We start from the raw sequence: 12,127 nt of genomic DNA, 5'->3' as shown, positions 1-12,127 counted from the left end.
AGCAAAAACAGGTTTTTAGAAATGTTTGAAAATTTATTAAAGTAAATAAACTGAAATATAACATTTACATAAGTATTCAGACCCTTTTAGTCAGTACTTTGTTGAAGCACCTTTGGCAGCGATTAATGCCTCGTCTTCTTGGCGCTACAAGCTTGGCACACCTGTATTTGGGAGTTTCTCCCATTCTTCTCTGCAGATCCTCTCAAGCTCTGTCAGGTTAGATGGGAGCTGCACAGCTATTTTCAGGTCTCTCCAGAGATGTTCGATCGAGTTCAAGTCCGGTCTCTGGCTGGGCCACTCAAGGACATTCAGAGACTTGTCCCGAAGCCACTCCTGCGTTGTCTTGGCTGTGTGTTTAGGGTCGTTGCCTTCACCCCAGTCTGAGGTCCTGGGCATTCTGGAGCAAGTTTTCATCAAGGATCTCTCTGTCCTTTGCTCCATTCATCTTTCCCTCAATGCTTACTAGTCTCCCAGTCCCAACATGTACCAAAGAAATTCACTTTATGTACTGAATACAAAGTGTTATGTTTGGTGCAAATTCAACACAACACATCACTGAGTACCACTGTTCATATTTTCAATCATGGTGGTGGCTTCATCATGTTATGAGAATGCTTGTCATCGGCAAGGACTAGAGAGTTTTATTTTGGATAAAAATAAACGGAATAGAGCTAAGCACAGGCAAAATCATAGAGGAAATCCTGGTTCTGTCTGCTTTCCAACAGACACTGGGAGACAAATACACCTTTCAGCAGGACAATAACCTAAAACACAAGGCCAAATATACATTATATTGTAGTTGCTTACCAAGACGCCATTGAATGTTCCTGAGTGGCCTAGTTACAGCTTTGACATAAATTGCCTTGAAAATCTATGGCAATACTTGAAAGTGGCTGTCTAGCAATGATCAACAGCCAACTAGACAGAGGTTGACAGAGGTTGAGTGTTAGAAATAATTATGTGCGAATATTGTACAATCCAGGTGTGCAAAGCTCTTAGAGACTTACCCAGAAAGCTGTAATCAATGTCAATGCTGATTCTATTGACTCAGGGATGTGAATACTTATATAAATTAGATATTTCATTTTCAATAAACTTGCAAACATTTCCATTAAAAAAAAATAATTGGTCATTATGGGGTGTTGTGTGTAGATTTGTGAAGAACAAAAAGAGAAAAAAAAGTATTACAGTTTGATTGTAAGAACTGTAAGAACAAAATGTGGAATAAGTCCAGGGGTATGAATACTTCCTGAAGGCACTGCATGTTTCTGTTTATAATTTCGGACATTATGGTAGGCTATTTGTTAGTCAACTTGTCTATAATTAAATATATGCAGCTTCTCTTCTGTCATTAGATGTTTCCCTAGAAGACTAAATAAACCCTTGCTCACCAGAATAATGTCATAAATGGAAAGAATTACATTTTTCTCTGTCATCTATGTTTCTTTCGCAGAGCAAAGATGTTCAGGGACCAGGGAGAAAATACAATAACTCAACAACAAAGATGTTCAGGGACCAGGGAGAAAATACAATAACTCAACAACAAAGATGTTCAGGGACCAGGGAGAAAATACAATAACTCAACAACAAAGATGTTCAGGGACCAGGGAGAAAATACAATAACTCAACAACAAAGATGTTCAGGGACCAGGGAGAAAATACAATAACTCAACAACAAAGATGTTCAGGGACCAGGGAGAAAATACAATAACTCAACAACAAAGATGTTCAGGGACCAGGGAGAAAATACAATATCTCAACAACAAAGATGTTCAGGGACCAGGGAGAAAATACAATAACTCAACAACAAAGATGTTCAGGGACCAGGGAGAAAATACAATAACTCAACAACAAAGATGTTCAGGGACCAGGGAGAAAATACAATAACTCAACAACAAAGATGTTCAGGGACCAGGGAGAAAATACAATAACTCAACAACAAAGATGTTCAGGGACCAGGGAGAAAATACAATAACTCAACAACAAAGATGTTCAGGGACCAGGGAGAAAATAAAATAACTCAACAACAAAGATGTTCAGGGACCAGGGAGAAAATACAATAACTCAACAACAAAGATGTTCAGGGACCAGGGAGAAAATACAATAACTCAACAACAAAGATGTTCAGGGACCAGGGAGAAAATACAATAACTCAACAACAAAGATGTTCAGGGACCAGGGAGAAAATACAATAACTCAACAACAAAGATGTTCAGGGACCAGGGAGAAAATACAATAACTCAACAACAAAGATGTTCAGGGACCAGGGAGAAAATACAATAACTCAACAACAACAAAAAAACGGGAAAGATTTTCTGTGCAAAAATTGAAAGCTGTGAAAACGACCCAACATGTTTCTTCTGATAAGATTTCAGTTCGGCTTGGGTGCATATTTTATGTGGTTGAAATACTATCAGCTTTTATGATGCTGATAAAGATAGCACCTCTACAGATGGTATCTAACTGCGCATTCATATTCTCTCAAGATGCCGAAAGAAAGAAATACAATTTCTCCACTCCTGTTCCCAGATTCAAAATATGGCCTACATTTGTTGTATAATTTCACTGCAAGAAATGCTTAATTCTGCAGGAGTTATTATTAAGGATATGTGAGAGGTTATATACCTACAGTCAGGGTCCAGATTTTAGTTTCCATTTCACCCATCTAATCAGTAGACTACAGTTCCCTTGACGTGTCATAGGCCTATTTGAAGTCTTGCGACTGTGGAATTTGTATAGCGCCTCACAATCATCAAACATAACATAACCAGTCAGCACTGCTATCATCCTCTTTAACCACTTCACCAAATCATTTCTAAACATGTATTTTATGGCCCTCCCTTCTCTTTATTTTCAACTCTCTATTTCGCAGATTTTCTCTTATTGAATTAAACTCTGGCGATTTGACTATCGTACAGTTAGGCCCGAAATCTTAGGTTTATGCACAAGTACCAGATAGCCTAAAATAATGAAAGAAAAACCTCAATGTTTCCTATATAAATTGTACAAGAAGGATATATATTCACTCAGCTTCCCTTCAACCACACAATATTGAATGACTCTAAACCCGTGCATCACTATCACACACACACACTCATGTACAGTCAGATCAAATCAAAATCAAATACATATGCATACACTCTCACACACCAACACTCTCACTCACACCCTTTTGTCTTGCTTACGTGTGTGTGTGTGTGTGTGTGTGTGTGTGTGTGTGTGTGTGTTTTTATGTGCGTGTGTATCTCAGAGTGCCATTGAGTCTCTGCTGGGAGCATCCATGACAGGAGTGGCCTACTCTCTGTTTGCTGGTCAGCCTCTCACCATCCTGGGTAGCACAGGCCCTGTCCTGGTCTTTGAGAAGATCCTCTTCAAGTTCTGCAAGTCAGTACATTATCTTCATTATATTAATGTATTATTGTGTTCTATAATTAGGGCCTGACTGTTAATATTTCCTCTGACTGTCTCCCAACCCCCCTCGCTCTCTCAGGGACTATGACCTGTCCTACCTGTCTCTGAGGACCTGTATCGGCCTGTGGACGGCCTTCCTGTGTCTCGTCCTGGTGGCCACAGATGCCAGCTCCCTGGTCTGCTACATCACCCGCTTCACAGAAGAAGCCTTTGCTTCCCTTATCTGCATCATCTTCATTTACGAGGCTCTGGAGAAGCTCATCCACCTGGGGGAACACTACCCCATCAACACCCACAGCGACCTGGACAAGCTCACCCTGGCATAGTGAGGACCATACACCTTCCTGTTTCTACCTTTTTATGTTTCTGCCTTTATTTATCTGTTTCTTACTTTATTTCCATTTTCTCATTTTGTGTAATTTAGTCCCTTTGAATTATTTCTACTATGTTTGTGAGAGTATACTTAAGAGTATGTTTTCTGTGGCTTAAGTGAATTCAATTGAGTATATCTCTCTGTGTAGCTGTCGGTGTGCAGAGCCTGATAACCCCAGTAATACAACCCTGGAGCTATGGAGTCAGAAAAACATCACTGCTTCTGCTGTGCCTTGGGCCAACCTTACTGTCAAGGTAACTCAGCCGACACACTCCCACACAAACACACACAATCACAGGGACGGATTAATGAAGCCCCTGGTCCCAGGCTCATGTGGGGCCCAAAAGGCAGCAAAAATAACAAAATAAAAGTATGATTAAAATAATTAAGGAAATATATAATGTATATATTATATACGTAGTATATATTTTATAATTTTTCACTGCGACCACAGGAAGACTCAATGACTGTAGTCAGCCAGCTACTGCCTGCTGCCTCTCTGCTAATCATCAGATGGGGGGAGGAGAGGAGGTAGGGGGCCCACGTGGGTAACTGGGGGTTGATTGGGTAACTGATTAATAAAAACAATTCAAATTAACTACATAATAAATACATGTGACTGGTCAATTGTATGATTCAGGGGCTGGGCCCAAGCCTGTAGGGGGCACTAGAGGCAAAACAAAATGTATATATAAAAAATATATATTCTTATCATTTTTATCCAACCAGAGGAGCCCGTGTTCAATGTTCAAAATAGACCAGACAGCATAATTTAGCCACAAAGGATTAACAGTTAATAAAAAAATAACTGTGGATTAAGTTTTATCACATAAATACAGGTCTTTGCCAAAATGAAGGAAACCCCAACATAAAGGTCTTCAAAGGGTGTTGGGCACCATGATCTGCCAGAACAGCTACAATGCTCCTTGGCATAGATTCTACAAGTGGCCCTAAACCATGGCAGGAAAATGCACTGCACACCGTAACATATACTTTGTATCCTTTGTTTACTCAAGTGTTTCCTTTATTTTGTCAGTTACCGGTGTGCCTACAGTCGGGAAGGCCGTAGTTTGGGCAGCATGCCTGACAAATATAGGCTACAGCTTGTTGCGTTGATGCCACAGACCTATAATCCATAGAATGATTTTGTAACCTCTTAACCTGGCAATTTGACTGTTAAACTCATGGGTATACTAGCAAAGGATGCCAGTCCTGACTTGAATGGTTGGTTGCAGCTCTCAGTTTGCCTTTTGCAGATTTCAAAATACAATCGCGGGAAAAACGCACAGTTTGGAAGCAAATGCCTACAAAGCCCCGGGGCCAATGATTTGTTCATCTGGCCTTACACACACCCCCAATTTTGTGATATCCAATTGATCGTTACAGTAATGTCCCATCGCCGTAACGCCCGTACAGACTCGGGAGAGGCAAAGGTCAAGAGCCATGTGTCCTCCGAAACACGACCCTGCCAAGCCGCACTGCTTCTTGACATACTGCTCTCTTAACCTGGAAGCCAGCCACACCAATGTGTCAGAGGAACACTGTCCAGCTGGCGACCAAAGTCTGCGTGTATTAGCAGGGCCAAACCCTCCCCTAACCCGGATGACGCTGGACCACTGCGCCACTCGGGAGGCCCTCTATTTGATCATTTTATCACTACCCCACCTTACGAGGAAATACTTGTAAGCAAGCATACACCAAAGTGTTAGGTAGGGGGCTGTCTGCTAGACATACCAATGCAACAAACAACAAATACCGTTTGGGGGAGATGCTATGTGAGATACTATACACATTTTGAGTGGCTGTCTTTAGGTATCCTTTCGCAGAGGAAATATCGTAGCCTATGAGGTCCATCCGAGGCGTGATGATTGCTGGTTGAAAACTTAACCCAATACCCCGCCGGGATGACTTAAAATATAGTCAGCCCTGGGTTTAGTAAGAGACTACTATACATGTCAAAGAAGATAGTGCCAGGTCAAATCGCGGCTATATCCCACTCATGTTGCTGTTTAGCTATTCTGATGTTTCAGCCACCAGGTGCAGATCATATTTAGATTCAGTAGAATCAGAGAAAAAGTGTCAGTAGTGTAAGCTATGTCAGATGTTGTCCAGGGGAGACTAGAATCAGCAATGGTGGGTCTGGGACGTGAACCCAAAACAGTTGCAGTGCTGTCTGAGCTATTCTTCTATGTTGTTTTGTGTGTTTGTTGATCTTCAGGAGTGCATAGATCTGCAAGGCCACTTTGTGGGTACAGCTTGTGGACACCATGGCCCCTACACCCCTGACGTACTCTTCTGGTCGGCCATCCTCTTCTTCGCCACTGTCTTCATGTCAGCGTTCCTCAAAGAGTGTAAGACCAGCCGCTATTTCCCCACCAGGGTAAGACATTACAAAACTGTGTAAATGTATGAAGCTAAATCTGAAATAGATTCCAATGCAATGGTTGTGGCATTTGTGTTTGGAAGGGAAGATGCTATAGGGTTAATTGTTCTATATGCTGGTTCATCTAGACCTATGTTTTTCTGCCTGAGTTTTGGTAGACAATTTTGTGTTGTTGCATCATCTAAGATCCCTTCCTGCTTTGTTCAGGTGCGGTCCATGATCAGTGACTTTGCGGTCTTTATCACCATTGTATTTATGGTCATGCTTGACTTCCTGATTGGAATCCCCTCGCAGAAGCTGCAGGTGCCCAGCAACTTTAAGGTAGGATGAAAAGATCACTGTTTTATATGTGATAGGTGGTTTATAAACTATCGAGACGATCCATTCCGTACCCTGCTATCTCAGATATTTTATTTTTTGTCTCTGTCTGTTCTACTAACTAGCCCACCCGAGATGACCGTGGTTGGTTGATCAACCCGATAGGTCGAAACCCGTGGTGGACAGTCCTGGCTGCATCCATCCCTGCTCTGCTCTGCACCATCCTCATCTTCATGGACCAACAGATCACCGCTGTCATCATCAACCGCAAGGAGCATAAACTACTGGTGAGAGGAAGACAAGTCTGTATTTATTGGTCCCAAATATTATTTTACTATGGACTGGGATGCCGTCACACTGTTGGAGGTATGGCAATGCAAGACTACACTGTGGCCATTGCCCAATAGTTAGTCAGAAGGAACTTGTTCTTAATGCAGCTTTGGGGGCACAAGTCAGAATTTGAGTTAAGGTTTTGTTGGTCGATCTGTATGATTTTTCATGTGTTATTCTCCCTCCATGTATTTACCCTTCCCCTTACAGAAGGGCTGTGGCTATCACCTGGACCTGCTGATGGTTGGGGTGATGCTGGCTGTGTGCTCCATTATGGGCCTGCCCTGGTTCGTGGCAGCCACCGTGCTCTCCATCTCCCACGTCAACAGCCTGAAACTGGAGTCAGAGAGCTCGGCCCCCGGGGAACAGCCCCGCTTCCTGGGCATCAGAGAGCAGAGGCTCACAGGCCTGGTCATCTTCCTACTGATGGGCCTCTCTGTCTTCATGACTGGGGCTCTGCAGTTCATTCCCATGCCTGTCCTGTATGGAGTATTTCTCTACATGGGAGCCTCATCTTTGAGGGGGATACAGGTAATATCTTACAAAGCATGCACTTCTACAGCAGCAACACATACACACACACACATTTGTTGCCATTATAAGTCACTGTCATACAATTCCAATGTTATCTTCTTTCCTCTCTCAGTTTTTTGACCGTCTAAAGTTATTTGGTATGCCAGCCAAGCACCAGCCAGACTTCATCTACCTGAGACACGTTCCCCTGAGGAAGGTGCACCTGTTCACCATCACCCAGCTCACCTGCCTGGCCCTGCTCTGGATCATTAAAACCTCCAAGGCTGCCATTGTCTTCCCCATGATGGTAACAATTACACTATGGCACAGAGCATAGCAGTACTGTGGTATTGCTTCTTCTAAACCTATTTATCCCAGTTGGTCCCATTGAACAAGAATGGTATTCGCTTTGGGAATCTCTGTGTAAATGGCTGAAAGTATTTTGTCGTATCATTGTATTGAATGTCATACATGTGAAATATCATATCTGGCAATATGTGTGTGTGCGTGTGTGTGTGTTGTGTAGGTTCTGGCTCTAGTGTTCATCCGTAAGTTGTTGGACCTTTGCTTCACTAAGAGGGAGCTGAGTTACCTGGATGACATAATGCCTGAGAGCAAGAAGAAACAACTGCATGACGCCTCCAAGAATGTTGACATTGAGGTACTCCATCTATTTACAGTATGATTACAGTATGCTTTGATCCTATAGCATTCAACACAACTGGTTTTGGAACATGGAGGTCAACTTTGCTTTGTCACCACTAGAGGCAGTGTTGTATGGGGTATGGTGTATTATTTCACTAAAGGCTGAAATACACGACACAATTTTTGTCGGGTGTACGGGCTCTATCCATCGGAGAACCTCTCCCATTTAACGATTTAGTCAAGCTAAATTATTGTGAAATAGTACATACACCTCGCGGAACCTCCGATTAGACAATCGGGCCAGAATTTGCATATATTTGCTAGGCATGGAGGAAGATGCTGTGTGCTTTTATCTAGATTGCTGTCAGGGGTGTAGTGCAGCCGGTATGCAGTGGAACGATGCTCCTCCACTTCTCAGAATGGTGCTTGTTTAATAAAGTTTAGACTAAAGTTGAATCAATATGTCTCACAAGATCTCTTAACGATTCATTAGTATTTTACATAACAAACCATAGTAAAATTTTACGCACTACTGCCAAGTAATTAGGCTACTTGTGACATCTTATTATGATTGTGCTGAATAGTCGCATTTATTTTCTCATGTGGCCAGAACTCAACAATGCACACCACTAGGCTTAATATGCTCTGATTGAAACAAAATACCAGTGGAAGTATAGCTTCTTAAACTCCCTCTGCTCTAAAATGTGATTAAACAGTAGTTAGGTTGCTAAGCCTACATCATTCAAGAAGAAGATCGAAACACACATTCCCCTGAAACTGATTGAGATCAAATGATTGGCATGCAGAATGGACATTTCACCCGTAAAAGGTGAAGAATTATCATTCACGATTTACAGTGATGATGGCCTAAAATGTATAATAAGGTAGGCTTAATGAGGTGTTTTAGGATTTTAAAACATAGAAACATTTATTTGAGACACTTTGTGTAGGCAAGTTAATTGTTACATTTTGGATGATCCATTGTAGGCTATTTATATTAAAAAATGATATTCTACAACAGGCTAAATTTCGGAACCAAATTTCATTGAGAAATGATGACGTAATAAATAAAAAAAATAGCACTACATCCCTGATTGTTATGTGCCAAAAAAGCTAAGACAAAAGCAAGAATTAAGCAAATTTTGGCATGCAACTGGTTACGGAAAAGAAGACAATATGGAGTGTTGATTTTGCAGAAAGAGCTTGGGGTAAGAACACATTTAAATGTGACTTGTAACATATCCCAATAGACCAGCTAGCTTGTGTGTGTGTGTATGTTTTTGTGTGTGTGATGAACTTGTGAGATAGGTAAAGAGAACCTTTATAGTTCTGAGTAGCTGATTGGCTAACAGTGGGACATGCCTTGCATCTGCTCTGAGCAGTGTTCACACTTGGCCGATTTGAGGCTGAATATATTCAACATTTGAAATGATCATGATGCCAAGCGCCCAGCAGCCTGTCTGTGACAGCCATCAACCACAGATCAGGTATGTGTTTACACTTTACGGGCTGTGGCGGTACGTTTTACTCCAGGTTTGCTCCGGTTTCTCGGCAGCCCGTAGATCGGATTAAAAACATGTCGTGTCCGCCAACCCTAACACCCTTTCTACTACATGTAGGATCTTAATTTTATCACCCTGTTACAGGTTAACTTTCCTGCAATGCAGGAAATGTTTTACTTGTAGTGTATTTACTGTTTAAAATGGCTTCTGACGTATGTATTTCCACTTAGAAAATGTTCCCTTACGAAAAATAGATCAACCTCTAATTAATGTTCATAAATGATCATTCACATTTCCTGTTGCTGCAGGATCAATTTCCTGCTGTAGCAAACTGTCTCTAATTAAGATCTTACATCTGTACCTGACATGCACATATCATCACTATATTCTTCTGTGTGTGTGTGTGTGTGTGTGTGTGTGTGTGTGTGTGTGTGTGTGTGTGTGTGTGTGTGTGTGTGTGTGTGTGTGTGTGTGTAGCAGGATGAGGAGATTCTGGGTACAGCAGTAGAGGATAAGACCTCAGTCCATATCCCCATGGAGAGCAGCAAGCTCCTGCAGTTCCCCAAAACACACGACCCCAGGTAACACAGACACACACTTCTGAAGAGACACATACACACACTTACCTACGCTCACACACACACACACACACACACACACACACACACACACACACACACACACACACACACACACACACACACACACACACACACACACACACACACTTGCATATGAACACATACACCCTTATGAAGACACACACACTTACCTACGAACACACATACGTGATGGTCGAGATAGCTTAGGCAGTCGCTACTGGGAGCTAGATCTGCACTATCGTCTAGGATTGATGTGCATTCCCGGTAATAAATCAAATCTAATTTTATTTGTCACATGCTTCGTAAACAACAGGTGCAGACTAACAGTGAAATGCTTACTTCCCAACAATGCTGAGAGAAAAAAAGAGAAATAGTAGTGTATTTGGTTATTTAGCAGTCTTATGGCTTTGTGGTAGAAGCCGTTCAGGGTCCTGTTGGCTCCAGACCTTTGCCGTGCGGTAGCAGAGAGAACAGTCAATGACATGGAAGGGCTGGGGTCTGACAGTTTTTTGGGCCTTCCTCTGACACCGCCTGGTATAGAGGTTCTGGATGGCAGCTGTAGAACTTGGTGCAGCTGTAGATGGTGCAGATGTATAACGTATTGAGGATTTGAGGGCCCATGCTGAATCTTTTCAGCCTCCTTAGGGGGAAGAGGCGTTGTCGTGCCCTTTTCATGACTGTGTTGATGTGTTGGACCATGATGTGGACACAGGAACTTGAAGCTCTCGATCTGCTCCACAACAGCCCTGTTGATGTGGATGGGGATGTGCTCAGCCCTCTGAGAGGTTGATGTCCTGGCACCACACAGCCAGGTTTCTGACCTCCTCCCTGTGGGCTGTCTCATTGTTGCAGGTGATCTGGTTTACCACCGTCGTGTCGTCTGCAAACTTAATGATGGTGTTGGAATCCTGCGCAGCCACGTAGTCGTGGGTGAAAAGGGAATACACTTGTGTGTGTGCAAAAGCATCATTTCCCTCCTTAACTATCTTTAACTGTCCCGTCAACATTTTCGTAATTTCGGATGTTGCACACCCTTGGCTAAACGTGGTTGTTAAGGAGGGAAATTATGCCTTTGCAGCCTGGATGGAGGATGCTTTATGTACTAGCCAGTGCACAGGGGAGTGTATTACTGGGAATGCACATCAATCCTAGTTGATAGTGCAGATCTAACACCCACTATTGGCTGCCTAGGCTATGACATCTAGTGGACAGGTAAGTCTTGGTTCATGTCTTTGCTCACTGTCTGTATGTGGTGTCTTTTGATGGTACAGTAGAGGTTTCTTCATTGCACCGCTTGTTGAGTACTAACCCCCTCAGACTCCACCCTCCCCTTCGTCCCACCCCCTCTGACCTCTGACCCATTGCTTTAACCCCTTCCTCCCCAGGTGTGACCCTTCTGATATTAACATATCTGATGAGATGTCTAAAACCACCGTATGGAAATCCCTCAACGCCAACCAAAAGGACAGTCGCATGGGGGCTGCTAAGAAGGCAAGGCCCTATCCCTCTCTGCCTCTTTATTTTTCTACCTTTCTCTCACAGTCACAGTTTTTTTTAAAACCTTTATTTAACTAGGCAAGTCAGTTAAGAAAAAAATATTATTTACAATGACAGCCTACTGGGAAACAGTGGGTTAACTGCCTTGTTCAGGGGCAGAATGACAGATTTTTTGCCTTGTCAGCTCTGGGATTCAATCCAGCAACCTTTCAGTTACTGGCCCAACGCTCTAACCATTAGGCTACCTGCCGTCCCTGTCTGGTGCATTGCATGTCTCCATTTTGCCCACTGAGGTTACTGTCTCTCTGTTTTCTCAAATCTCTCCTCTCCTACTTGCATTTTATAGAATCAGTTGTTTGAGTTTTTGATATTATGAAAGACAAGTGGGAAATTGGACCTCCCTCAAACTGGATTTGCCATGGTGTATTATTAACCATGTCTCTCTGCTCTCTATCTTTCTCATTCCTTACTTCCCTGTGTGTGTGTGTGTGTGTGTGTGTGTGTGTGTGTGTGTGTGTGTGTGTGTGTGTGTGTGTGTGTGTGTGTGTGTGTG

At 42.7% G+C, this 12,127-nt stretch overlaps 1 protein-coding gene and 1 non-coding gene across 2 annotated transcripts in view; both read left to right on the top strand.

Moving 5' to 3' along the window:
- The window catches only part of slc4a8 (solute carrier family 4 member 8), a 56,083-nt gene that overhangs the window by 38,506 nt on the left and 5,450 nt on the right, over nt 1–12,127 (top strand). Inside the window, exons 13-23 of the mRNA XM_021610035.3 lie at nt 3,251–3,384; nt 3,491–3,736; nt 3,933–4,038; nt 6,003–6,164; nt 6,375–6,488; nt 6,611–6,772; nt 7,026–7,346; nt 7,462–7,635; nt 7,855–7,989; nt 9,953–10,056; nt 11,463–11,568. Coding sequence (XP_021465710.1) covers nt 3,251–3,384; nt 3,491–3,736; nt 3,933–4,038; nt 6,003–6,164; nt 6,375–6,488; nt 6,611–6,772; nt 7,026–7,346; nt 7,462–7,635; nt 7,855–7,989; nt 9,953–10,056; nt 11,463–11,568 — 1,764 coding nt within the window. The remainder of the gene's footprint in view (nt 1–3,250; nt 3,385–3,490; nt 3,737–3,932; nt 4,039–6,002; nt 6,165–6,374; nt 6,489–6,610; nt 6,773–7,025; nt 7,347–7,461; nt 7,636–7,854; nt 7,990–9,952; nt 10,057–11,462; nt 11,569–12,127) is intronic.
- On the top strand, nt 5,599–5,742 carry LOC118965401 (U4 spliceosomal RNA). The gene has a single exon (XR_005052728.1). It is a non-coding gene; the product is annotated as a U4 spliceosomal RNA (small nuclear RNA).

Source organism: Oncorhynchus mykiss, chromosome 7 (genome assembly GCF_057628025.1).
Source record: "Oncorhynchus mykiss isolate SJ-2025 chromosome 7, ASM5762802v1, whole genome shotgun sequence".
NCBI lineage: Eukaryota > Metazoa > Chordata > Actinopteri > Salmoniformes > Salmonidae > Oncorhynchus > Oncorhynchus mykiss.
Note: the sequence above shows the minus strand (reverse complement) of the source record. Positions and strands in the feature narration are given on the sequence as shown.